This window comes from Scardinius erythrophthalmus, assembly GCF_964197995.2.
Source record: "Scardinius erythrophthalmus genome assembly, chromosome: 8".
Classification (NCBI taxonomy): domain Eukaryota; kingdom Metazoa; phylum Chordata; class Actinopteri; order Cypriniformes; family Leuciscidae; genus Scardinius; species Scardinius erythrophthalmus.
The window spans coordinates 5720851-5748115 of record NC_138228.1 but is presented as its reverse complement, the minus strand read 5'-3'; the positions used below and the strand labels follow the sequence as shown (position 1 = coordinate 5748115).

The 27265-nt window shown below is 37.8% G+C and overlaps 2 protein-coding genes and 1 long non-coding RNA gene across 3 annotated transcripts; 2 read left to right on the top strand and 1 right to left on the bottom strand.

Moving 5' to 3' along the window:
• Nucleotides 1–3549: 3549 nt before the first annotated feature.
• Nucleotides 3550–8918, bottom strand: lmo2 (LIM domain only 2 (rhombotin-like 1)). Its single transcript, XM_081373118.1, has 3 exons — nt 8096–8918; nt 5921–6136; nt 3550–4816 (listed from the first exon to the last, which is right to left on the bottom strand). Exons 1-3 carry the CDS (start codon nt 8134–8136, stop codon nt 4594–4596), a joined length of 480 nt encoding a protein of 159 aa, XP_081229244.1. The 5' UTR covers nt 8137–8918; the 3' UTR covers nt 3550–4593.
• Nucleotides 8618–12893, top strand: LOC308695135. Its single transcript, XR_014030667.1, has 3 exons — nt 8618–10177; nt 10866–11109; nt 11855–12893. It is a non-coding gene; the product is annotated as an uncharacterized lncRNA (long non-coding RNA).
• An 828-nt stretch (nt 12894–13721) lies between these two features.
• Nucleotides 13722–27155, top strand: caprin1b (cell cycle associated protein 1b). Its single transcript, XM_081373117.1, has 18 exons — nt 13722–13864; nt 14409–14588; nt 16899–16961; nt 17049–17135; nt 18469–18707; nt 19585–19667; nt 21155–21304; nt 21403–21455; nt 22683–22766; nt 23412–23579; nt 23651–23759; nt 23988–24049; nt 24171–24278; nt 24422–24547; nt 24927–25080; nt 25835–26038; nt 26127–26233; nt 26608–27155. The coding sequence occupies exons 2-18, from the start codon at nt 14409–14411 to the stop codon at nt 26692–26694; spliced, it is 2064 nt and encodes a 687-aa protein (XP_081229243.1). The 5' UTR covers nt 13722–13864; the 3' UTR covers nt 26695–27155.
• The last annotated feature ends 110 nt before the right edge of the window (nt 27156–27265 follow it).

The following is a 27265-nucleotide window of genomic DNA, read 5'->3' as shown; positions in this document are numbered from 1 at the left end:
GTGCATCTGAAAATCTGGGTGTGCCACATTTATTGTCAGATTACTGTGCAAAAGTATTAACCATAACCACATAACCATGCCCAACACAACCATAAAACTATATCAAATATAACTATACATCAGGATCGGCAATAACTCAGTCATAACATAGTGGCTGAAAAAAATCTCGGGGGGGGGGGGGGGGGGGGGGGGGGGTCGGTATTTTTTGTTGGTTTCAGCTTGTTACCTCTTGGGGGGTCCGGGGGCATGCCCCCCCGGAAGAAAATTTTGTACATTTTAAAGATAAATTCATTAATCTGGTGCACTTTGAGTCTCCCGAATCTGCTGTTAAAAATAAATAATCCACCCGCCAACCTCCCGAACCTATATGATATTCTCTGATTTAGATATCTGCATCTGATCATCACATTTCAATTATTCAAATTCTCAGGGTTAAGCATGATAATATGATAAAATATCACACTGAAGTAGGCTCATTTAAAAATACGATTTATTTAAAATAAGTTCTTCAGAATCTGATAAGAGTGTTTTCCAACAGTGATGTAATGAAACATTGACATTTAATTTTGATCAGAATAATTTTTTTTAGCTTTATAAAGGGCATTTCTTTCCCTAATTTTTACTCTCTATACTCTTTCCCTAGGCTACTCTCAGGGAACTGAGGTTACGTTAGTAACTGAGTAGGCTACATTATTTCTTATTTTATTTTTTTGATATTGAAAATTGTTTTAATCAGGGGTCCGGTTGGGCAAGTAGAATTCTCTTTCACTTGTCCTTTAAAAAAACACACACACGTCACGTGTCCCGGACACCAGCGTTATGGCACCATATTGGATTCTTATTTCTGTGCCCCTGAGTATGATCAGAGAATGTCTATGATTTAGAATGTTCAGTGACGTCACAGAACTGCCAGATTCAAACCTGATCCAAACTGCTTTCGCGCGTTGGCTGGCGCTGAGCCAGAGACGGACGCGCTCAGCGCTTGTCATGTATCACAACTAATACGCAGTGTTTTCAACCACATAATGTTTATTTTATGTTTCAGACATTTAAATAAACATAAGTAGGCTACTAGTAAAACAATACATTTGCAGTTTGTAAAATACACACTGATGTCTATGGAAGCGGCAAGCCACTTACTTTCATGTATTTCGGGAGAAACTGTGGAATTCAGGTGCTGTAAATCCGGCTGACAGGACTCTCTGAACTGCAGCGCTCATCTCGTTATAGATCAAGATAATTTATAAAGTTTTTTAAACGAAGAATCGGAATATCAGATAGTTGACATGGTAATAGCAAATACGTCTGTTAGTTATTGTGGCTGCGGTGTGTCACGTGACATCACGCCATGGAAACAAGGGAGTTAAAATATTTTTAACTTACGCGTGAAAGGGTTGATTTAAAAAAAAGTATATTCTAAATAAACAACAATAGCCCAAGTTTAGTAAAATATTTTTTTATTGAGACTATAAAAAATAATTCTGCATCCATTTTTAGGTGTGCCAGCTGCCACTGTGGGTGGCACCGGCACACCCTGGCACACCCGTGGCTACGCCACTGGGCTCAACACTGGCTTCTTGTAAAGCTCAGCGTCGGAACTCTTTTAAAGCTGAAAACACATCATTTAGAACCTCTGTTTGGAACCTTTGGCTTTCAGATGTGTTCCTTTGCCGGGAGAAGTCTGGTCGTTTTCCCCCTCATGCAGGTCTCCTGAACCCTGTGACCTCCAGAAAGGTATGAATAGAATAGGCAATATAGCATAGGCATACATAGATTATATGAGATTTCTCAGTTGCTTGTTTTTTGGTGGTGGATTAGTCACTGCTTCAAGTCTTTTGAACTGTTACATTAGCCTACTGTATGTAAACGAGAACCTTCTCTTTAGCATCAGACCTAAAGTTGGCTGATGTGATTAGATAGTATCTGACCAGTTGTTCTCATTTCTCACTTTGAACTGGTGGTGTTTACTTAAGTGAACTGCATAGTCTGAGCATTTTCCTAAACTGGATTGATATAAAAAAATATTATCTAACATGACTGAATTGGCCTGAGTAGCCTAGCCACATTAAATTACTCAAATGTTTTTTTCCAGGAGGACAGATTATGTATAAATAGCTTTTTAGGGTAATAATAACTGTCATGTTTGCACTACTTCTGAATTAGTCTGCCTGCTGACATGTATGAGTGAATGTTTTCATGAACTGTTTACAAAAAAGATTTATAAAAACGGATAGTTCCGGTCCTTGATTCTGATTGGTTGAGCCGCGTTCGAAGCCATTGTAAATTACCATAGACTGTCTAAATTACTCAACAAAAACACACACCTGTGACCGCATTACATTAGTATTACTGCGCAACGGCCATTTGTGATTCTTTGTTGCTGCATCTCTTTGGAACTACATTGCTTTGCGGAGGAATAAATGTGTTTTAACGTTATATTTTATATAACGTTTATTTTATGAATAAAATGAATATTTTTATGGAGTAACCGTTTTATTAAAGCAATAAGCTCCTTGAAGCCGTGTTTTACAGTGAATTTAGAACAGCGAAGGGGGTTTAGGCACTCCACGCCCCATAGCTGTTCTCGGGGCTTATTGAAATGAAAATGACCTATTAATTGTCATTTAAGTGAAATTACTGAACATAAATATACAAGCTTGATATAAATGATCATTCTAGAAGAAAATTTCAGATGGCACTTAGAGGCTTTTGCATCTGAACTCTTCATATATATAATTATCTTTTGGCTGTGCAAATACATCTACTAATGCTACTGGACACATCTTCAGTGATGTTCCTGGAATCAATGGGTGTTTCGGGTCATTCAGCATCCAGGCGACCCAGCTGTGGCTGATCAGACCCCAGCTTGTGTCCAGATGGCAAATCTAGCTACCCTGCCACCATGGATCTCCTCTCTTGAGCCACAGCCATCTTGAGGCTTTCTCTGCCGCTTCAGTGGCATTGCGGATGGCTCTTCTACTCCATCAATGCCTAACAGACTGAAGGCTCTGGACAGGGATCGGGCTACAAAGCCCCTGCATCCTACCTCTATCGGGAAACACCTTGCTCTCCATCCGGCTTGTCGACACTCGCTGACCAGTCCCTCGTACTTGGCGAGCTTCCCAAGGGACTGTAAGCTCCAACAGAACCACTTGTTTGGTGAACTCAAGAGAAGAGAACGACATCTGGTCTTAAGGTGGTGGCCACAACGTGGTTGGGGAACTTGAGTTGCCGCTCCAAGTCCACCAACAGCTGCCAGTCCCACGCAGTGGCCAGGATGCCTGCAGATGTTTTTGCAGCTGGTCTTGGCTGCTCTCCAGCTCTGACGATGGCTTGATTGGAGGGGCAGGAGCCCCCTCTTTAAAAGAGTTTTGGACCATGAAAATGGAGATTATCCAGAATAATTTTTTCCCCCATCGATTTACCACTTTATAGAATTAAGCAGGGATAAATGCATTTCATAAATGTATAATTCAAAGTCCAGAAATTTAGTAGCAAAAAAAAAAAAAAAAAAAAAAAACCTTTAATAAATGTCAAAAATAACTGGTTCAAAAGTTTGGGGTCTGCATGATTTATTTTGAAGGAAATCAATATTTTTATTTAGCAATGATGCATTAAATTGATCAAATGTGACAGTAAAAGATTTTACATTCAAATTCCATTTCAAATAAATACTTTTCTTTTGACCAAATCATCCCGAAACAAGTATCATAGTTTCTACAAAAATATTAACTGTTTTCAACATTGATAATAATAATAATAATGTTTCTCTAGCACCAAATCAGCATATTTGAATGATTATGGATAAAGGATCATGTGACACTGAAGACTGGAGTAATGATGCTAAAAATTCTGCTTTGCATCACAGGAATAAATTACAGTTTAAAATATATTCAAATAGAGAACCATTATATGAAATTGTAATATCGCACAATATTACTGTTTTTACTGTATTTTTGATTAAATAAATGCAGACTTGGTGAGCGTTAATTCTTTCAAAAACATAAAAAAAATGACCTACAGACACCAAACACTAGTGTACATGCAGCAATTCATTAAAATATTAATAATTTATTGCATGTAGTGTGTATTTTATAATTTTTTACTTCTTGTGGTCTTTTAATGTGTTGTTATTGGTAAGTGAGTCTCTCTCCGGTGTATACAGAGTCAGTCGTTCCGTTCTGCTTCACATCCGTTTGGTTGAAGGGAAAAAATCCAGAGTATGAGTAATTTTGTTTATTCAGGCTCTAAGAAAGATGTCTTCACATTTTATGGCAGTTGTGTTACAAATAACACTATAATTCACATCTTAACTTTCTGTGAAAGTAGCAAAGGGAATCAGCTTTTATTGCAATTAACATTAGAAACTATATTTATGCTGTTTTTAAAAAATACACTAATAGAAAAACAAGTTTATGTTGCTGGTGGTTATTTATCTCAAGTTTAAATAAAAAATACAGAGATGATATACGTGGCGGGTGGCTTCTGGAGCCAGAAAGATAAGTCACCCTCTTTTCCTTCTAGTTTTTAAGTAAAGGGTTTGTTGCAAATGTTGACAAGATGTTACATTTTGTTAATGATTTGAGCAGAACACTATACCATGCTGCCATTAAGTTTGGTCCACTCAAAAATGTCCTGCTCACACACAATGTCCGAATTGATGAGCAAGTAGCGATCTCCCACGCAGAAGTGTTTCTGACAGGCAGCGCATTTGAAGCATTCCAGGTGATAGACTTTGTCACGGACACGCATGGTCATTTCAAAGGCCCGGATCCTCTTTTCACAGGAAGCACAGAGCCCGTCCTGACCAAACAGTCTGCAGAGAAGAAAACATACTTTTTCACACACTTGAAAGGCAGTAGGTAGTCACGTACCAACTATTCATGTTAAAGTAATACTGTTCGTGTATAACAGGGCGAGGGATTGTTTTGCACACATTTTTCAACATCAGCATCACCATTTCCATTACCATGATTTTGCCAAGTAAGACATGTTTCTGGAACAACATCTTTTGTTCATCCTGAAACAACATTCCTGTCCAAAAGCACAGTCCTATCCCTACCCCTAAACCTAACCCTACCATAAGTTGGGAAATGATAGGTGAATATGAATGGTGTTGCAGCCCCTAACCCTTGTTGTAAGCCCAAACTTGACATTAAAGGGATAGTTCGCTCAAAAATAAAAAAATTCTGTCATTAATTACTCACCCTCATGTCGTTCCAAACCATGTCCGTTCATCTTCGGGACACAAATGAAGATCTTTTTGATGAAATTTGAGAGCTTTCTGTCCTTTGACGCTTCATGCATTCATAAAGACATCATAAAACTTATGTTTCCCTGCTATGGAAGTCAGTGGGGTCCATCAACTGTTTGGTTACCCATATTCGTCAAAATATCTTCTTTTGTGTTCAGCAGAAGAAAGAAACTCATGGGTTTGTAACATCTTGAGGGTGAGTAAATGACAGAATTTTCTTTTTTTTGGGTGAACTATCCCTTTAAGTACTAATGCTTCACAAGAACATTCATTTTATCACCAGGGAATACAGACATATGCGTGCAATTTATTTACTTGCTTATTACATGTAAATTATGATTTGCTGATAATGATGTCTTTCAATCGCCATGAAATTTAACTGGACAATGTTTTTTTTATGGATGCAGTATTTGTTATAAAGTGCACATCACTATTATTTTAAAATGAATGTGAGGAAAACTTCCCCTCCTTACAACAACATCTCTTCTCTGATGACGTGTTTGCTGGCGTGAGGGCGGGGCACACGCATGAAATCAACCAACAGCAAACCACAACCATGCAATCGATTGTTTATTGTTTGAGAAGCCTGATACATGTCACAATAGGAAAGAAAATATCGCAACTTCCGTTTCATGTTCCGTTTCAAATGCTCATTGCACGTCTTACCTGAGGTAGTCTCTCCTACACAGCTTCCTGCCGAGTTTGTAGTAAAGCCTGCGGCCCACCTCCCCTAAGCGGCAGCCGCAGAGGTCACAGCTCAGGCAGTCTTCGTGCCAGTACTGCTCGATGGCCTTGAGGAAGAACCGGTCCCCGATGCTTTGCTGACAGCCGCCACAGGTCAGCAGAGACGGCGGCATCTGAAGCACCTCATCCACGGGTTCCCTGTGGATCAAACATGCGATGCACCATTATGAACACCAGATGTCACTAGTGTGTAGACTACTTTTTTTAAAAACACTATAAAAACATACCGGTTAGTTATGCGTGTTCTATACTGATAAAAATGGCAAGCATATGCTCTACTTCTTTCTCTTTTTTTTTTTTCAATTTTATATGTACCTACATTTGTTTTATAAATAACCGTTTACCTAAGCTGTAACCACTGACACGTGATCCCAAGGGAGAAGAGTGTTTAGTGCAGCAGGAAAATGTGGTGCTTTGGGTCACTGCACATTTAAATTAGCACATATTACCACTGGTTAACATTTGTGACTAAATGTTTAAAATGAACTCCTAGTGTATTTTATACAGAATTATCATGCATAAGCAAAAGGGCAGAATTTTTACATAAAAATGTGCAAACATTTTTGCTAGTCACATGACCAGAGGCGTTTGATGATGACGTCTGAGTCAAAGCTTTATTAAAGGAAGCAAGTAAAACTTCATTATACAGATATGAGTGCCATATTTGGTAGCCTATGATATTTAAAGGATATAAATGTAGGCCTATTATTAAGATTTAAATCATTAAAATATGTAAACACACACGTGTTTTCATGTTTTATGGGGACTTTCCATAGACAATGATTTTTATACTGTACAAACTGCTGTATATCACAGAAAACTTTAAGCATTTTTACATTTTCAAAAAACTTCACTTAGTATGATTTATAAGCTGTTTTCCTAATGGGGACCAAAACATTTCCCCACAAGGACAAGGATTTTTGAATATTGCCATCTTTTTTGGGACATTCTGACACTCACACAAAAGTGTGCTGTCTATTTACAGTCCACATAATAATCAATAGGGTAAGTCGGGGTAAGATGAGCCACCCACCTTATTTTTTATTTTTTATTTTGACCATAGATGACACAAGATCTCATCTCAGCACTTTTGATGAATGACTACACACTATTTTAATTTTGTCATTTCATCTAAATATTTGTGAGATTTTAGTAGGCTTAATTTTGCATCTCTGGAAAATAGTGATCTATAACACTATTATGTTGAATATCAAAGTTTTTGTGTCTATTTGTTAATGAGGGATTTGTGGACACATGGATGTTTTTAGGTTTGTGGAGTAAAAGTTTTTTTTTTTTTATTGTTTTATTTTGAAGTAAAAAATATCAAATTTGACCCTTGGGGTAAGACGAGCCACCCAGATCCGTCTCTGAAGGCCTCAAGTGGCGTGTTGTTAGTGTCATTATTTTTAAATGTAATAATTATTGTAATTAATGGGGTTATTATTAAGCATTTCCATGATGAACTATGTACATTTCAGACATATGCTTTCATTTAAATCTATAGGTTAGTTGAGGGAAATCATTCAATTTGCATTAACAGTGTTGCTATTATGACATATCTCCAATTAAAATATGGGTAATTAAATATGTAAATATTCACATGCCTAAGTCAGATAATAATTTTACCTTTCAGATGAATATCTTATACTGAGATTCTGCTTTGACATTGGTTATTAACTAAATTGGCAAAAATAAATGGTTAGTTATGGTTTATTTATTTTATTTTAATTATAATAGTTAAATAGGCTATATCTGAAGTAATTTATACATTCTGTAAAGGTTTAGCCAGGGGAGCTTCTTCTCTTACCCCAGGGCCTCTCTGAATAATTTTACATTGTGTTTTATAACAACTATATTAGCAATTGTGTCTATTTATTTCCTATAATAACACATTGGCTGATGCATCATCATCCTGCACATGCTAAACTTATATCTAAATATGTTACAGGTTAAAAACATTGTTCTTAAGCGAGGCATCTTCCCCCATGTAACCCTAATGTAGTGCGCTTAATTTAGTCTAACTGTTGTTTATATAATCAAACTAATTAATGATATATGGAAACCTAAACAATAAGATTAATTTCGTAGCCTACTTACTCATTCGCATCCAGTGTTTTCCGTTCAATTGTAGATGCCATATTAAATATGGTTCAGGAATAATTCAGTTCATTTAATATATGCGCGCTTTCCACTCAAATATGTCCCATGCACACTCGCAGTCTGCGGTGCTGAATGAACGCTTCAGAGATGCACCTGCTTGCTGCCTTCTGAGTGCACTAAACATCGACAGCTATAGCACACATTATGTAGCCTACGTGAACCCAATCTAGCTTCTTCTGCTGTACATCAGATTCCTGTCTCCAGGCATTCAATCCTCATGCTGTATGTTGTTGAATAATCCGTGGTCACAAGCAGATGTCCCTCAAACGCGTTAATTCCTCCAGTGCAACTGCGTGATAAATGTCGCGTTTACGTCAAGCGTGTCTCCTCTGCGCGGCAAGTCCTCAGCACTGTCCCATAAGACTGCTGTCTGTCTGTGGTCCCGTTATTGTAGTGGAGCAGGTATTTTTAAATGGCCCTGCCCCCTCAGTTTCTGCTTTCTTTTCCGACTTCCTGCTCACGACGGCTCGACAATGAGAGGAAATAGCGCTCCAACATGCGCTAGTCAATTATAAACCCGCCGACTCGTGACTGGAGGGGTCACGAGCTCACACAGGCAGACTCCTCGGCAAACACAGGCTACCTGGGATCGAAACAATTAAGAGATTTGGGAACAGCTCAGCTGGAAACACATCTCTATATAATTAACATCAGAGCGATAATGTTGACCAAATGCCAAGGACGCAGCTGCAACATAATTAGCTATAATAAAGGGACTAGGGGCTAGTTGTCACAAGGTTGCATGTCAATAATTAAATGTAAACTATCTCGGTTGAAAAGATCAGAACTCAATTAAATTGAATTATTTTCTCCAAGCTATTATAATATTACCATAACTAGCACAAGCTTGAGACAAGTTATCATGACATTTATTTAACTCTACATTTACTCACTCTACCTCTACATTTGTGACCCTGGACCACAAAACCAGTCTTATGTGTATTTTTTTTAAAGCTGAATAAATAAATCTTTTCACTGATGTATGGTTTGTTAGGGTAGAACAATATTTGGCTGAGATACAACTATTTGAAAAACTGGAATCTGAGGGTACAGAAAAATCTAAATATTGAGAAAATCGCCTTTAAAGTTGTCCATTTCTATTGGCGATAGTGCTGCATCCATTCACAAAAATAAATGTTTTATATATTTAAGGTGGGAAATTTACAAAATATCTTCATGGAACATGATCTTTACTTAATTTCCTAATGATTTTTGGCATAAAAGAAAAATCTATAATTTTGACCCATACAATGTTTTGTTGGCTATTGCCACAAATATACCCGTGCAACATAAGACACGGGTCACATTTATTTATTTGTAAAAAATGTGTTTTTTACGTGTTTGCTGTTTAATTGTTTCATGATTGTTTTAATGTTTACAATTGTAATTGATTTATTTTATTTTATTTAGCTGAAAAGCATATTAAAAAATAATTAGTTTGCACTTTATTTTACAGTAATTACAGTGTTACCTAAGAAAGTACTGGGTAATATAATGTAACTGCATGGGTTAAAGTTAGGTTTAGCAGTATGTTCAGGGTTATATACCCACTTATTGTATTACTATAATAAGTAGGCTACATATGTACATGGGAAACAGGACTGTAAAATAAATTGCTACCAATAATTTAGCAAATCTTTAAAATATTTTTTTGCAGGCAAGATATACGAGCCAATACAATAATTGACTTTCATTAATACATTTACACAATGTTAACCTTGATAAAGTCATAATCGTATGAAAACACATTCATCTGTAATTGCCATGCTAACAGGCACAGCAAATGAAGCGTTTACTCCTGATGTATCTCAGGCTCAGGCTCATCTCTGCTGGATGTCGTTGGGGTAAACTCCTCTTATCTCCTGCCAGAGCTGCTCAGGCAGTGTCAGCGGTGGGACTGGGCCACGAGATAAAACACCCCGCACAACACTGTTGGGACGCTGAACGGGTCCCAGACAACATCAGTGATTAGTGGCAGCAGCTCAGCCAAAAGATGTGCCAGTTTAGCCCTGAAGAGAGGTCAGTGATCACCCTTTAGCTATGATTTAGTTCTGACTTATGGTTATGATAAAGTTGTCATTGAACTGATCATTGAAACTTTGGGGAACCTAAAATAGTTTTTCACTGTGAAGAAAAAAAAACCCAAAAACTTATTGGAACCTATATGTACAAAACATTTTTTTGCATCGAACTTAAATGTGTAATGAACAAAAACACATAACATATATGTAATGTAACAATATTGTAGGAGACAATACAAAATCTTTGTTCATTACACATTTAAGTTCGATGCAATTCTTTTTTTTTGTACATATAGGTTCCAATAAGTTTTTTTTTCTTCTTCACAGTGGAAAAGTATTTTAGGTTCCCCAAAGTTTCAATGATCAGTTCTTAAAAACTTTTTTTTTCTTATTCTGAACAACATTTAAAAGTCTAAGAAATCTTTTTCCACTATAAAGAAACTTATGTTCTGCACTGCATCCATATGCAAATAAATAACCTTATTTTAAGATTGTGTACACACACACACACACACATATATATATATATAGCCTATACTTTTTTTCTTACTTATATCATTATAATTATAGTTACTATACAATTTATAGGGAAACAGATTACCCAAGAATGCAGATGTTTCCATATTTGAAACATTTACTAAAATGACAGTTTTTATTTTTTATAACTGTTAAACATTGTGTGTTAGGCGTCCACAGTTTCCTGTGGATTGGACACAGCAAACCCAGAGGATGTAGAGGAAATGAGCACAGATGAAGCATGGCAGGGGTGTATGAGCCATGGCTCGTTTCACTTGATCACCCTGCTGGACTCTGATTGGTTGGCTAACTCCAGATGGCCCCCCTGATAGGGGAAGGGGTTTTGAGACAGCGCCTCGGAAACCACTGACTGTCAACTCATCTACTTGGCAGGAAAAGCTTTCTTAACTCAGGGTAGGTTTCCTTCAAAAATGGTTAGGGATGAAGTGAACATGTCAACATGGCTAATGGCATAGATATGTTATCAGTTGTGCAGTTTTGAAATAATGTTACGAATAGACTCAAGGCTGTAACCACATATCGACCATAGAAATGTCAAACTGATTATGATTAGCAATCTGAATATTAGGGGACATTAACCCCCTGGTCGCCTCCCATAGTGGTATTTTGAACCTGGATTTATTTAAAGTTTTATTAAAAGATGCCTTTTGGCATTCTGAGAAGAAAACAGTCGAAATAAAAACAAATTCATTTTTTTTTCAAATGAATATCAACCATTCGATTTGATTTATCCCTGTAACATTCTTTTTTGAAAAAGATATTTCATCATGGATTATTCCTTTTTCAAGGAAATATCTGCTTTTATTACAAATAATCACACTGAGGGTTACCAGAATTCACTTAAAATGTTGACACGAATTCCAAACCTCCTGTGACAGAGTTGAAATAAGCTATAGTGTTAGTATTGATAGATAACTATTGATGAGAATTTAGGAACCAGCAACAGAATCTTTATAATGATTAATTGAGAATATTAGAGATCAGCCTCATATCCTAGTGCTTTGTGCCTGCAAGTGTTGACTGATTTATTTAAGTCCAGCCCTAATAGGAAATGCCATTGGACTGACTGATTCTTGATGCCTTGTCTCAGTAACACAAACTCTTACTGTATGTGTTTGACATGCTCTGTTTTAATTAGGGTCCAGGCTGCCTTTGGAATTGTGGGAACATGATCCATCACAGGCTGAGTAATCACATGCGGCGTATTTCCTGTACGGAGAGAGCCTGGATGTGTTGACTCTCTGATAGCGTATATTCTGGAACAGCAATAGCCAGGCTATGCTTCCTGTCCAATCTCAGCTTTAACTATTGTTGGCTTGTTTTTGAGAAGCTTGTGTGTGAACACTCTTATTTGGACATTGCTATACAAGTTGGTGATTAGTTCTACTTCTTGTAAACTGATCGGTGATCAAAGGAGATGCCCATGTGTCATTGAAAGAGGTATTAAAGGACTTTAAATGTTTAAGTTGAGGACTGCCGCTGCTGTTACTAAACACAACAGAGAGCGGAAATGAGTCACTCGTTGAAAGGGAGCTTCATTCTCCCATGAGATCTTCCTCTAATCAGTATTATTCCTGAAAGAAAACACCCTTTCAATAGAACAGCGCTATCAAAGAGCAGAGCAACCATGTTAACTGCTTCCTGTATTTCCAAAACAAAACCTCATGCCACTGCATTCACATTAATTTAGTTTACAACAGAAAGCAGAAGTTTTACAGAAAGAAACTGAAGATTGCTTACAAATTATTAAATATATCACACTGGGAAAAGGCAGATGAAAACATACATAGTTCTGCAATATGGATTTCTTGTAAGGAATGTAACACTTGTAACCATTCTTGTAAGGAATAAAAATGTTAAAAAGATATTTTGCATGAATCAATAGCCTTATTATGCAATTTTAACCCAATACAAATAAATGAGAAAATGTGAATGATTAAATGTTAATGCCCTGATTCATCTTTCTTAAATCGTTTATTGCATTTACCTCCTGATTCTATCTTTTGCATGTTTGGTCTTTCTGTTTAGATGGTGGCTGAAAAGAAATTACGAGTTTGAGTGACTGCATTTACCTGAATATATCTGGTGCCATCTGCTGACCGATTGTTTGATTTACAATAAATAAACGTGTTCTAATGATTTAACAGAATTTGTTTTGGTCGTTTAAAGAGATAGTTAATAAAAAAAAAAAAAAAAAAAAAAATCTGTCATGATTTAGCTACTCACCCTCAGGTTGTTCCAAACCTGTATGATTGCATTTCTTCTGCTAAACACAAAAGAAGATATTTAAAAAATGTAGGTAACCAAACAGTTATTGGTCCCCATTGACTTCCATAGTATTTCTTCCCCATTCTATGGAAGTCAATGGGGTCCATCAACCGTCTGGTTACCAATATTTTTCAAAATATCTTCTTTTGGGTTCTGCAGAGAAAGAAATTCATACAGGTTTGGGGTCCAGGGTGAGTTATGAATACAGAATTTTCATTTTTGAACTATCCCTTTAAATGTGCTCTTCTAATGATGTAACGTAGAGTTTGTTTTGGTTATTTTAAGAGATTAAACCCAGTAACCGAGTAAAGAGTTGCGGAAGCCAAGGGGTGATGATTTAGCATGATGTTAGAATTACTTGTTATTTATCAGCGAAATAAAACAAAACACAGCCCCACAATAAAATACAACTATTTCACAATTTGTTTTATTCTCCTTTTATTTTTATTTTTTTATAAAGTCAGCCAGTTCGTTTTCACACGCGTTCAGTGACAAATCCATTTGAGGAGGTCAGCGCGTGCCTGCTTTTAAACTGAACAAATTATTAGTATTTTCTATCATTTCGCGACTCTTGCTTATACGTGCCATAAATCGTCTCTATTTTTTTGTTGCTGTATATTGATTACTCGCTGTAATCGTTATGTTAAGCTGCATATAAACGTAAGTTGGCTACAGGCAAAATTGCGGTCGCCTCTAAACGGGGCCCTTCCTCATTATAAACCTTTTCCTCGCCTTTCAGTCGCTCTCAGTTGTCGGTGAGGCCGGCGGGGCGGATCCCATAGTAAATTAGAAGAGAAAATAAAAGCAACACAAGCAACGCTTCGGCTTATTTGACTCCATACTATTGTTTTATTCCCTTGTGGACATATTGCGCATAAAGGTGAGAACATATATGGACTTAAATCACTGACGTGAACGACGTTATATACAGTCTGGGATGATCCGTTGGACAGTTTCTGTGTGAAATGCGGACAATGGGTTGCTATGACAATGTGTTGGAATTTAACAGTCTAACGGTTACTTCTATGTTTACATTTAACAAGCTTGATTTGTTATATAAAAAGCAAACATATAAGGTATTTAGATAGGATTTTATTAATCCTACTGCCCTGTCATGACCAGCTGAAAAATCTCGTCTGTATATTTTCGTTATCTAATGGAATTATGAGGATGAATTAAATATATTATTACCTAAATGTATATGATTTTGTTACTGACTAACGTTAACACAATTTGGTCAGTCTGATCAAAAGAGCGATATGTGATATGATCGAAAATTAAACGATCGTCAATCACACATGTTCTGCTTTGAATTATGATCCTCTCATTGCCATTCAAAACGGCTGTTTTCAGCATTTTAGTTTATTTTCCTCGTTGTTACTGGTTTGTTCAGAGTTTTAAACCTGTCCTTTATCCATGATTAGATGCCCTCGGCAACAAATGGCACCAGGACTGTGAAGTCTGCCAGCCCAGACTTGGGATCCGCTCCCGGAATAATGAACCAAATCACAGCCAGCAACCAGCTGACTGGAACCCAGTCCGAGGCCATGAAGCAGGTGCTGGTGGTTCTCGAAAAGAAAGTGCGCAATATGGAGAAGAAAAAGGTACCAGTTTCCCTTACAAGCCTGTGACATGTCAACCCAAGCATATACCCATAGGCTATATAAATTATTGGATGCTTAATAAAACGCATAGCACCATTGGATGCATCAATTACTAACTTAAATGACAATAAATGGGTTTCGGTTTTCATATGTTGTATTTAAATGTCAATAATGTATTATGAACCGTTTAAACCATAGAGAACCTTCTGTAACGCGGTTAACCAGGCCCATTTAACGTTTATGAAACCATTACGCTAACTTACTTGTATGTGTTTAAAACAATTCGTGTGAACCAATATCTTAAATGTAAAGGTACGTTTATAAAATGTTGCCCCTTTCACTGTTCTCTGTATCGTCGAGCACAGATGCTAACCGGCTAGTGTTCGTAGTTTTAGCACATGCTAGCTACTCAAACGTTTTTTCAGTTCTCTCGACAGACGTTATGTACATGATTACTTGTTTACATTGGCTGTACAATCCGTGATACAACGCAAAGTTATTTCCTGCAGGTTTAGTCAGTTGTTCTGATCACTGCGTTTCGCACGCACATGGAGATAAAGCTAACATGGCGTCCTAAAACAGGTTCGGCGTGCAACAAAAAAAAAAAAAAGGGGGAAATCGTCGGCGCATGTGAAGTTGTTGATGTTTTGGATGGTCTCAGGCTTGTGTTGGCGTGGGTTTGTGAAGATTAGTGGGTCACAGACAGGTGTGTCCTCAGGACATGCGGTAAGCGCCTTTGAATCCTGCGGGTTTCTGAGCTTTAACGGTGAGACAGTGCAGCATTTTGTTTTACTTGTTAGCTTATTGCTTATATAGAAAGTGATGTTTAGTTAATGAGGGAAAATGTAATTTACTTAACCTCATGTTGTTTCAAACCTGTTCAGTGGAACACAAAAGATGTTAAAGTCCCCATGATTTTTTTTTTTAAATGTGAAAGTCTTTTAATGTGAATATATATATAAGCTCATGTGCTCTAAAACCATGACAAAATTCGCATTTAGAAGATATAAGCATTCAAAACTTACCCCAATATTAATAGCCTAAATGGTTTTGATGACATCACTCTGCACTTCAGCTTCTCATCAGATTTTCTGTCCAATCAAATGCTCTCTAGAACCCAAAGCGTCCCGCCCCCTACATTATGAATGGATGCTGAAGCTGCGGACAAAATCGGTCATTTGTTCGCACAATTACTATTTTCTACATGGTGAATGGTACATAGTGCACTATAAAGGGGATAGGGGATACTTTTTTTTTTCATTGGAGTGAATGAAGTCTGGTTTTATGTTAGTGTCACGCAAACAGCCACAGCGCCACACAATCTGCTCCGGTCCAGAGACACGACAGCACGAGTCTGCTCAGACCACAAAACGTACCAAACCCATTTGAATTCTGCACAGAATGCTAGTATTTAAAGCGATATGGAGGAGAACAGTTCGAGATTAGAAGGAAACCGCAGCTTTACTGAACTCAACAGCTCTGGCCGAGTTGTAATGTAAACAAAATGCTATTTGCTATTTAAAAAAGGGGAGGAGCTGCTTGAAATGTCCTGCACTGTCCTCCGGTTTCAGCGGAAATGACGTCAGCACATTGAATAATGCTGCGCGTTTCAATGCACTTCAGTGGGCCTTTATGGAAAACAAAAATCATGACTCATCGTGAATTGTGACTGTCATTGCTTTTTAGTAATTTTATTAATTGACCTGCAGTTATGGGCACCTTTCATTAAATTCCAAAAATTGTGCTGTCGTGATTTGTCCGTTCTGATTCCGACATGCGCATTTGTGGAAAGTGAACTTGCCCTCTCCCATGGACCCGGTGAAATGGGATAATCTCCTCGTAAATCGACCACATGCTGCAGCTTTGTGGAGTAAAGTCCCCTGTCTTGATCCATGTTAAATGGAAAATTTCATAATTGCAATTGCAAAAATAGTATGTGCACAACTGTTCAAAAGTTTGGGGCTCCTAATTTATTATTATTTTTTTTATAAAATAATACTTTTATTCTGCAAGGATGCATTAAATTGATCAAAAACAGTAAAGGTTTTTTTTTTTAAATGTTACAAAAAAAATATTTTTATTCATCAAAGAAAAAAAAAAACTCCTGCACACTCCTGGCTTAATCTAAGCCCTGTCTGTGAAACCAGGCCGAAATATCTTTCAGACCTCTGAATGACCTGATCAGATGGTTTATCTCAGTCGTGTTCTTGTGATGACCAATTCAGCATGAGCAATGCACTGTCATTTTTTTTCAGAACTTGTTTATTTTTCGAGTGTCATTATATTTTCTTTTCACTTGTCGTCTTGCAGAGCAAACTTGATGATTATCAGGCCAGGAACAGCAAAGGGGAACGTCTCAACCAGGACCAGCTGGTAAGTAAACAAGGCCAGCATGTTTTGTTTTCCCATCAGTTGTTTTTCAGATTTCCTAAAATCTGTTCTTTTTCTTAATCAATTTAGGAAGCCCTGTCTAAGTACCAGGAGGTAATCCATAACCTTGAGTTTGCACGGGAGCTGCAGAAGAGCTTTTTGGCATTGGGTCAAGAAGTGAGTACATGAAAATTTAATTTGCTCTCTTCATATTCTGAGGTACCACAGTTTATTCACTGGAATGAGGGATGCACTGATACCGCTTTTTTCAGGACAAGTCAGTTACTGATATTTTTTTTTTTTTTTAGTACTTGCTCATACCATGTGCTGATACCTGTATTTTCATTGCATTTTTAAAAATATTGGCCAGAGAAATTGAAAAAAATATGAATTAGCAAATAGAAATTTCCTTTAGTTGTTTTCATTCCTAATTATGCCTGTTAAAATGTATTGTAGGAGATGCTGTCAATATTATTGCTCAGTCTTATTTTATCTTTAATTTAATAGCACAGTGAATATTTAGAGCTGCTCCAGCAGAGCTCAACAAATAGGATTTTTTTTTTTCTGATGTTTGCACACAGAAAACTTATTGAAATATTGACGTGATTACTGTACTGCCTTCCTGTAATAATGTAAGGAGCCACTCATTATACGTAAATCATCTAACAGTTCATGTTGTTACATACATATGATTTAGTATCTCTCTCTCTCTCTCTCTCTCTCTCTCTCTCTCTCTCTCTCTCTCTCTCTTTCTTTCTTTCTTTCTTTCTTTCTTTCTTTCTTTCTTTCTTTCTTTCTTTCTTTCTTTCTTTCTTTCTTTCTTTCTTTCTTTCTCTTTCTCTCTCTTTCTCTCTCTTTCTCTCTCTTTCTCTCTCTCTCTCTCTCTCTCTCTCTCTCTCTCTCTGTTAGCATTAGTAATATGCTCTTCGTTTTACTTTCTTTGCTATTGCCATATGCGACCGAACTACAAACTTTCCAGCAATGTCTGTGAAAAACTCACAAAAAAAACTTTCGCTTATCAGCTCGTGCACTGCAGCTATAGCATGAATATTTAATTTGTTTAATATTGTTAATTAGATATATATTTCATAGACATCCTTCTCTGATATCCATTGTGCTCTGCTGTCAGTGTTTCTTTGTCTGGACACAAGCACTGTACTGTACACGCTTCGTTGTATCGGTTGTTGATATCGGAGCATTTTAATGAGTACGAGTACATATCAGGCCCAATACTGCTATTGGTATCAGTGCATCCTTAACTGGAATGTTTATATCAGGTGTATCCAAACTTAGTCCTGGAGGGCCACTGTCCTGCAAAGTTTAGCTCTGACTTGCCTCAACACACCTGACTGGAAGCTTCTAGTAAGACCTTGATTAGCTGGATCAGGTGTGTTTAATTTAGGGTCGGAGCTAAACTCTGCAGGATGATGGCCCTCCAGGAGCAGGATTGAACACCCCTGGTTTATATGAATCGGTGAGAATGTCTCTCACGCTCCATTGCTTTGGATAGATCCAGAAGACTGTTAAGAAAGCGGCACGTCGCGAGCAGCTCCAGCGTGAAGATGTGGAACATAGAAGGCTGAAACGGGTTCTGGAGCTGCAGTTCCTCCTCGATCGACTCGGGGATGAAAGCGTGCGACAAGAGCTTCTGCAAGGAGCCGGAGGACCTTCACTGCTAACTGAGAGTGACCTTACTTCCCTGGATGAGTTTTACAAGCTTGTGGGGCCCGAGCGTGACCAAAACATCAGGTGACTGTCATAGACTGTCAATTCAATCTAGAATCCACAAATGAAAACTATGCTGCAAACAAAGTCTTGGTGTTTCCTTGAATTGAGTGTTTTAGATGCATCGTGAAACACATTTTGTCAGCCGCTGTAGTGTTTAATAGGAGGAAATCTTAAAACATTCTTGTGGGGTTGGGTCCCGAGGACTGGATTTGAGAAACACTGGCTTAAAGGGACAGATTGTCATCAATCCCTCATCCTCATGTCGTTGCAAACCCAAAAGACTTTCGTTTGTCTTTGAAACATGAAAGATTTCTATCCCTATGTTGAAAGTCCAGATTTCATCATAACTTTGAAGTTTGAAATGGTTCATAAAGCCATTTATAAAAGAAATCCATATGAATCGAGCAGTTTAATCCTAGTCTTGTGAAGAGATGTGATTACTTAATGTGAACTGATTTTGTTTAGGTGTTTATTAACGTATAGATATAGATCAGCACACATACATGGAGTGTCAGACTCAATGCGGTTTGTTCTGGCACATCATGCAAGAACTGATGAAGTTTGTTTGTGTCAAGCAAGCTTGATTCATATGGATTACTTGACTTGAACTTTGAAAGTCCCCACACCACCAGCTTTAACACTTCAATGGAGGGACAGAATTCTGTCGGGTTTTATTAAAAATGGACAAAAGTCTTATGTGTTTGGAAAACACAACATGAGGGTGAGTAAATGATGATGGAATGATCATTTTTGGGTGAATAATTGCTTTATTGGTTTGTTCACCCAAAAGTGAACATTGTCATTATTCTCAGAAAATATTGGCTTTTTTCCTTGGAGTTTCTTTTTTGATCATCTCTTGGATAAAGTATATTCATAACGGAATGCTTTTCTCACCCAGGTTGTCTGACCAGTATCAAGAAGCATCGCAGCACTTATGGGAACTTTTGGAGGGGAAGGACAAGCCTGTAGCTGGCACAACATGTATGTCTGAGCCCAGTTTTATTTGTTCCTAGCTATTTTACCTGAACAAAAACTGTTATACTCTGTTATACTGCTTGCATACCTGTATTTACATCCTGTTTTCGGTCGAAGTCCACAGTAGTCGATTGTCGAGTTCACGCGCGTGATCTTAGGTAACTAAACCTATGCGTGTGAACTCGACAATCGATTACTATGGACTTCGACCGAAAACAGGATGTAAATACATGTATGTGCGCTGGCTGAAATAACATCATTTTTATACATATCTTTCACATCTACTGCAGTCAGATTCACCCGTGATCACTCTGAAGGAATCACTCACATTGGCTGTGCACTTGTAATGACACATCAAGGATGTTAAGAGGCTAAAAGCAGGTTTAAAACTTGCCCCATTGAAGTCAACAGGGTGCAAATTTTAAAAAGAGGATAACATGGTGTAGGCAACACCGATTTTTGTCGTTGTTCTCTGTATTGACAGCACTCCAAATTTACAAAAAAATGAGATCAATGTTAAAATTGACCGGAGTTCTCCTTTAAGCATATTCAAATTTTTGTTCAACCTTTTGCACTGGTTTTGGGCAACAATAGTTTTACCATTTACCGCACTACAGTTATTCTTCTGGTTATTTACCTGTCTTGGCTAATGAATCTGAAGTCTTGCACATTAGCAGAAAATAGCTTACTTTCGCATTGCACAATATGGTGAATAGCTTAATGCTTGTGACATGTTAATGGCTTGTTAAAAGCACATCACAATATTTCTATATTCACAGGGATGCTTAATTTTAGCCAGTGTAAATGTATCACAAATATTCTTTCACCTACAGAAGCCCTGCCTTAGAAAGCTTCCCGCTTCTAGCACTTTCCGTCTGTGGTATTCAGTGTGGCAGATCATGTGGCTCATGGCATATAAATACATCCATTTGCTGTGCACCAGCTGGGCTGCTTCTATGCAGCATGATAGTCCTCTACATTAATTTAGGCGATTTAGTAACTCTGCTTTCAAATGTACTCCCTTTTTCAGGCATAAGAAAATGAATATCTTTATTCAGCAAGGATGCATTAAATTGATCAAAAATGACTGTAATGCTTTCTATTCATCAAAGAATCCTAAAAAAAAGTTGTATTACTGTTTCCACAGAAATTAAGCTGCATAAGAAAAGATTCTTGAGCAGCAAATCAGAATATTAGAATGGTTTCTGAAGAATCATGTGACACTGAAGACTGGAGTAATGGCTGCTGTAAATTTTAGCTTAACCATTATCGGAATTAATTACTTTTTTAAAATTAGAAAAGTTATTTTAAAATCGTAATATTTCCCTATTAGTGTTTTTACTGTATTTTTAATCAAGTTTGGGGAGTCTTGGTGAGCATTGGACTTTGAAAACATTTAAATCTTAAATGCCAATACCTGTCTTTTCATTGCGTTAAATCTACCCCAAACTTTGAACAGTAGAGTAAATGTTTTTTTTGTTGTCTTCTCTCAGATAAAGCACTGAATGAGACGTTGGAGCGGGTTTTGCAGAGCGGCTACTTTGACAGAGCGCAGTCTCATCAGAACGGAGTTTGCGCGGAGGAAGAGGAGCAGACTGCTGCGGTGGAAGCGTCTGAAGCGGAGGAGCACCCTCCCGATGCGGGTAAATCTCATTTCATGTTGCTCAGTCGAGTGACTCATTCTGAAACTGCTGCAATCCAGAGTGATCTCTGAGAGATTGACCTTTATGTCTCCTAACAGAGGGTGAAATGACGGAAGAGTATACAGAACCCATTCCAATCGAGGCGACAGAGGTGAGAACTTGCTTAAACGCAGGCCTTGCGAAAGCTTTGAGGGGTCACATTTGAGAAATCATTTTACTGAATCTTCTGACATAGATGCTTATTGTATTATGAAAATGTTAATGTAATTGAACTCAGATGTTCCTTCCTAGTCCAAAAAGCACATTTATTGAAACTGAAGCCCTTTTCACGTCATCACAAATGTTCAGAAATGCACTTTTCAGACCGATGTGAAAAACAGGCTGAATGAAAATGCTAATTTTCTCTGACAGTAGGTTGTGTTGGTAGAAATACCACAATTACCCCATACACAAAACCGCACTGCCCAACTTTCCTTTTTTGACCTCTGCTTGTCACGTAGAAGAAAAGAAGTCCAAGAGCCAAAAACATCTGTTCAGATTTTTGTATATATGTATATTGCTTATCAGACGACACCAAATACAAAAGTACAGAGAGTTTTGGATTCTTCCTCTGATATTCACTGTAACTTAGCATGAGTCTCATGACTTCTGTGTGCTACCAAGCCATTATTTTATGTAATGTCATCTGGGCATGTGTCCAAAAGCTCAAATCTTATTGGTTGGCTGTTTTCTTTGCAGTTAAGCGAAAAAGAGTTTACAGGGCCTCTACTTAAATGAGTGACACTGTAACACTCGTTTATTCAAATAAAAATGTTTATTGCACTATTTTTACTCCGAACATTCGTCTTGGTGTAAACAGTCCTCAAGCCTTACACTTGGGAAGGTAATATGCATTGCCACAAAGCTGCTATGATGAAGTCATATTTTGTACTAGTGTGATTTATAGTACACTAAAACATTTTCATTACTTGAAATGAAATAAACATTTAACTAAAATAAAATTTTATAATATTTAATACATTGTTTCAGATAGTTGGCAAGGCAACATTTCTGATTTTAATTTAGTTAACTTTATATAGGAAAAACTGAAAAAGAAATGAATAACTTTATAAACATGAATCAAACTAATAAAAATGAGAAAAAATGCAACTTAGAATAAAAATGGAAAATATATTTAAAAAAAATGTAATATTAAACTAACTGTTTTGCAAATTCATCTACATGCTCTCATGGAGTCTGCTAGAATAAACCAGAGTTTAGACAAACGGGTTGTGAAAAACTAAATTACAGTCTTTCTCTGAGGGGTACAGTTAAAAAGTTTGTTCAGTTTCTTCCTGATTACCAATCATTTTCTTGACCCTTTGTTTTCTCTCTCTAGTTTGTAAATAGGCAGTTTGTTTCGGAGAGCACATACAGTACTGGCGACAAGGAGCAAAGGGAGGAATGGAGTGCGGAAACCGAGGTAAGCTGCTCTAGCAAGGCAAGTTTATTTATATAGCACATTTCATACACAATGGCAATTCAAAGTGCTTTACATAGAAGAAATTAAAATAACAAAAAGAAATAAGAATAATTAAAAGAGTTTAGAAAAATAAAATAAAATATAGTACAGTACAAACAGTCGGACGAACAGCGGCACAGTGCTCATTCAGTAAATGCATAGCTAAACAGATGTGTTTTGAAAGGACATTGTATGGACTTGTCCCTTGTTTAATATATTAGGCATGGACTTGTGTATAATTGGTTCTCAACCTTCTTGAGTCCAAAGCTCCACACTGTCCACAACAATATTTAAAGCCTCCCCTACACCTGTTTTTATGTACAATTTTTTTCCATAGATTAGTAACTAAAATAATAATTCTAATTAAAATAACTAATTGGTCCAGAAAATTGGGAATTTTAAGAAACGTGTATATAACATTGGTGACAAACATCTGCAGTATATTAGGCTGCTGTCACTTTAAGACGAATGCACGGTCCCAATATAATCATGATGTTGTCTTGTTTGTGACTATCGCGGATGCGCACATCGATGCTAAAATGACACAGCGTGCAGCCCTACACTGGATTAGTGCGTAATTGCGTTAATTTCTTGGGTCTGTCACAGGTGAATAACTCCATGCCGCAGCCGGTTCAAACCACCCCTTCCCCTGTCGTCCCAGAACCCCACCCACTGACCACAGTAACTCCAACTCCCCCTTCAGACCCTGTGATTAGACAGCAGGTGGTTCAGGATCTCATGGCGCAGATGCAGGGTCCATACAACTTCATGCAGGTGGGTTCTTTTGCAGGTTGGTTCTTTTGCCATATGTTCGTATGCATACTAAACAGCCCTTTGTTTCCCAGGACTCCATGCTTGATTTTGACGGACAGTCTCTTGACCCGGCTATTGTATTGGCCCAACCTATGAAGCCAGGCTCAAATATGGAGATGCCTCCGATGGTGTGTCAACCAGGTACGTTAATACTTGCACCACATGGTTGTACAGTTTGCATTAACGTCCAGATATACTTAAAGCAAAATCAAACTGAGCTGTTTTGTCGTCTTTTTGAACAAAATCTGAAAAGGTATTTCTAGAACATCTTTTCCCCCCCCAAGCAAACTTTGACAGGAGTATATCAGGGCCTGTGTGGGTTAAGCGTTTCTAATCACCCTAACACACTGGGCTTTTGGTTTCCTACAGCTCCCCCAGATTCTCATCTCGCACAGCCTCCAGCTGTTGGCATTCAGCCTGAACCCACACAAGTGAGTACAGCCAAGTTTTTCTGGATGAAAAGGAGTTTGCTGAACTCTCTGGAAATCCAAGATGAGATCAATGACTTTATATTTGTGTAAAGACAAGCTTGACAGTTTACTTTCTCTGCAGATCTCCATGGTTTCTCCACCAGAAACCTTTTCCACACCTCCCCCAATGTATCAGTCCTCTCACACATCGGATCCACGACCACAGACCGACTCCATGGATCCCAGTCAGGCAAGTTGTCAAACCTCCAATCGCTTCTGAATTGAAGTGGCACTATGTGGCTACAATATGACCTTTCTAATGTACCTACGGTTCACTGCACAAAGTGTGCATTAAGTTATTTTTGGCATCTAAACATGACTTGTCCTCTGTAGGCCTCCATGCCCCTGACAGAGCCGCTCCCTCCTGCCTCCCAGACCCAGGTGATCCAGCCTGGATCCAAACCCTTACACAGCAGCGGCATCAATGTCAACGCAGCCCCGTTCCAGTCCATGCAAACGGTAACATGCCTGAATGAAAGTGACTAGATGTAAAGAACACTGTAAACTGGTCATAACAGTAAGACTTAAACTCTGTGGCTTGGATACTCTTTGACCTGGTTTCACAGACAGGGCTTAGGTTAAGCCAGGACTAGGCCTTAGTTCAAATACGACATTTAAGTAGCTTTTATAAACATGCCTTAAAAAAAAAAAAAAACACTTTACTGGTGTGCAGCTTGAGACAAAACAATGGCAGTGACATTTTAAGATATGTCAGTGCAAGTTGCTTTCAGTTAAAACAGCGCAAACATGCATTTAGGCTTATTCACACTTGTCTGTGAAACCAGGTAATAATCTAACATTACATGTTCACTAATACTCAATTGGTTCTTCCTGACAGGTGTTCAACCTCAATGCGCCTGTCCCACCAGTTAATGATACGGACTCAATGAAGCTGGCCAGCCAATACCAGAATAGCTACAACCAGGGCTTTAATGGCCAGACGCAGCACCCTGTGGAGCAGACCGACATGCCGCCAGAGCCGCTCCAGTCTGGTGAGGAAAATCTTCAGAATCCCTCAGATCAGTATAATCCTGTACATCGGCACTGCTCAACATGTGGCCCATGAAAGCAAGCGGCCCTGGAGCCAGTAATATGAACTTTTACTATTTCCTGAGGCCTGCATAATGTCATTGTGGCAACACTAAATGTAATAGTAGAGGTAATGAACAAAAAAAAAATTACAATATATAACATGTTTGATTCAGCTCTTTTATCCCTGTAAATAATAAATTAATAAAAGTAATTATTTTTATTAATACCCACCCCTACCCCCATATTCATGATGTTGTTAAAACAACAATCGAGCGTTTTTTTGTTTTGTTTTTTTGCTTATACTGTATGTATGTGCACACGTGAATATTTGGGGAGTTTAACTCTTAATGGGCCTGAAAATTCTAACTTTTGAAAACGGTACTACTTACTTATTTTTTTAAGTCTCTGTTTCCCACCAATGTACATGTACACACATAAACATGTTTAAGCTGTTTTATTTGTCTATAATACTAGTAATAATAATAGCAGTTATTATATTTAATAACCCACCAATATACATGTACCCTCATAAATGGTTTAATTTAGCTGTTTTGTTGTTTTAACAAAAAATAATTACTAATTGTTTACCTTAATATTCATGTTCACATGTTAATGTTTGATTAAGCTTTTTATCCATGTCTTATGATTGTATGTTATACATGTAAACACATACATAAACATGTATGATTCATCTGTTTTATCGTGTCTTAACAGTGGTCGGTGCCTTCCATTCTCAAGACCAGTCTCTTCCAAACCCCTCGGGCCACCAGCCCATGTCCCAGCAGCCCGGTGTCCAGGGCAACGGCTTCAGCCGCCAGTCTCAGTCCTTCTACAACAGCAGAGGGATGTCTCGCGGCGGTCCTCGTAACGCGCGTGGCATGATGAACGGCTACAGAGGGCCATCCAATGGTTTCAGAGGTACAGAACATCGTCGTGACTGCAGTTTCATTGGAAGATCAGTAAAATCATCATGGATGAGTAATTAGAGGTTTCCTATTAATTTCAGGGGGATATGATGGTTATCGCCCACCCTTCTCAAATGCTGCAAACGCTGGATATGGACAAACCCAGTTCAGTTCGCCGCGCGACTATTCCAACGGCAGCTATCAGCGGGTAAGATGATGTATATTTGATGTTTTTGTACAGTGAGCTTTATTCTCAACTCATCCTCAGAATGAACCCTTTTCGCAGACTGTAACACGTTTCTACAGTATAAATATAGTAAATGTGTTTTTTAAAAATATATATATATATATATATATCGTCTTTTTGATGGTTGTTGAAACATGATTGTGGATTTTTTGCTATTGGAGCAAACGCCAAAATTATATTTGTTATGGTTTCCCTTCACCATTTATAAGTTTACCCAGTTATGATGACTTTCACTTCTGAGATCCCTAGAAATGTGAAAACGGTCCATACTGTTGATGTATGAGATTTCTTGTCAAAGTCTTGTGGTGTTAATCCTTATGTCTGTTTGTCCACAGGATGGTTACCAACAGAACTATAAACGTGGCGCTGGCCAAGGGACTCGAGGGGTCGCTCGAGGAAACACTCAAGCCATGCGGTCTTAAGTCTTGTAAACTGACCTTATATTTGGACCACAGTGAACATTCAGATACTGAAGTGCATATGTCCTGCCCCTTGTTCCCCCCTCTCTGTCTCCTCCTTGGAATTGATCACACAATGCCAACTCTGACATGTTAAAATGGAGAAAATTATTCAGTAATTCAGAACGGAAGCTGAAAAGCTGCTGTCAAGATTTTAAAGCTACCCCATGTTTCTAACAGATACCTGTGAACTTGAAAGACTTAATTTATTTTCTTTTTTTTTTATGAAATAAAACTCAAATCCCTGCCACAGCTGGTCCAAGATTGGGAGTTCTCTTTCTGTCCCACTGTTTTGTTCACACTAATTCATTTTGGTTCTAAAAATTGTTCTTTTGGTACTTTTTTTAAAGATGCTCCCACACTCTCAGTTTGTAAAGTGATATTGCTTCAAGAGTTTCAATAAAGATGTTGCTTTACCTGTTCTATATTTGGGTGTTTTTTCACAAATAGTTAAGTTACACATTTGGCTAGTGTCAGTATATTAGGCATTCTAATGAATTGTGTTTCATACTAATGCAGTTATTGGACAGCTGTC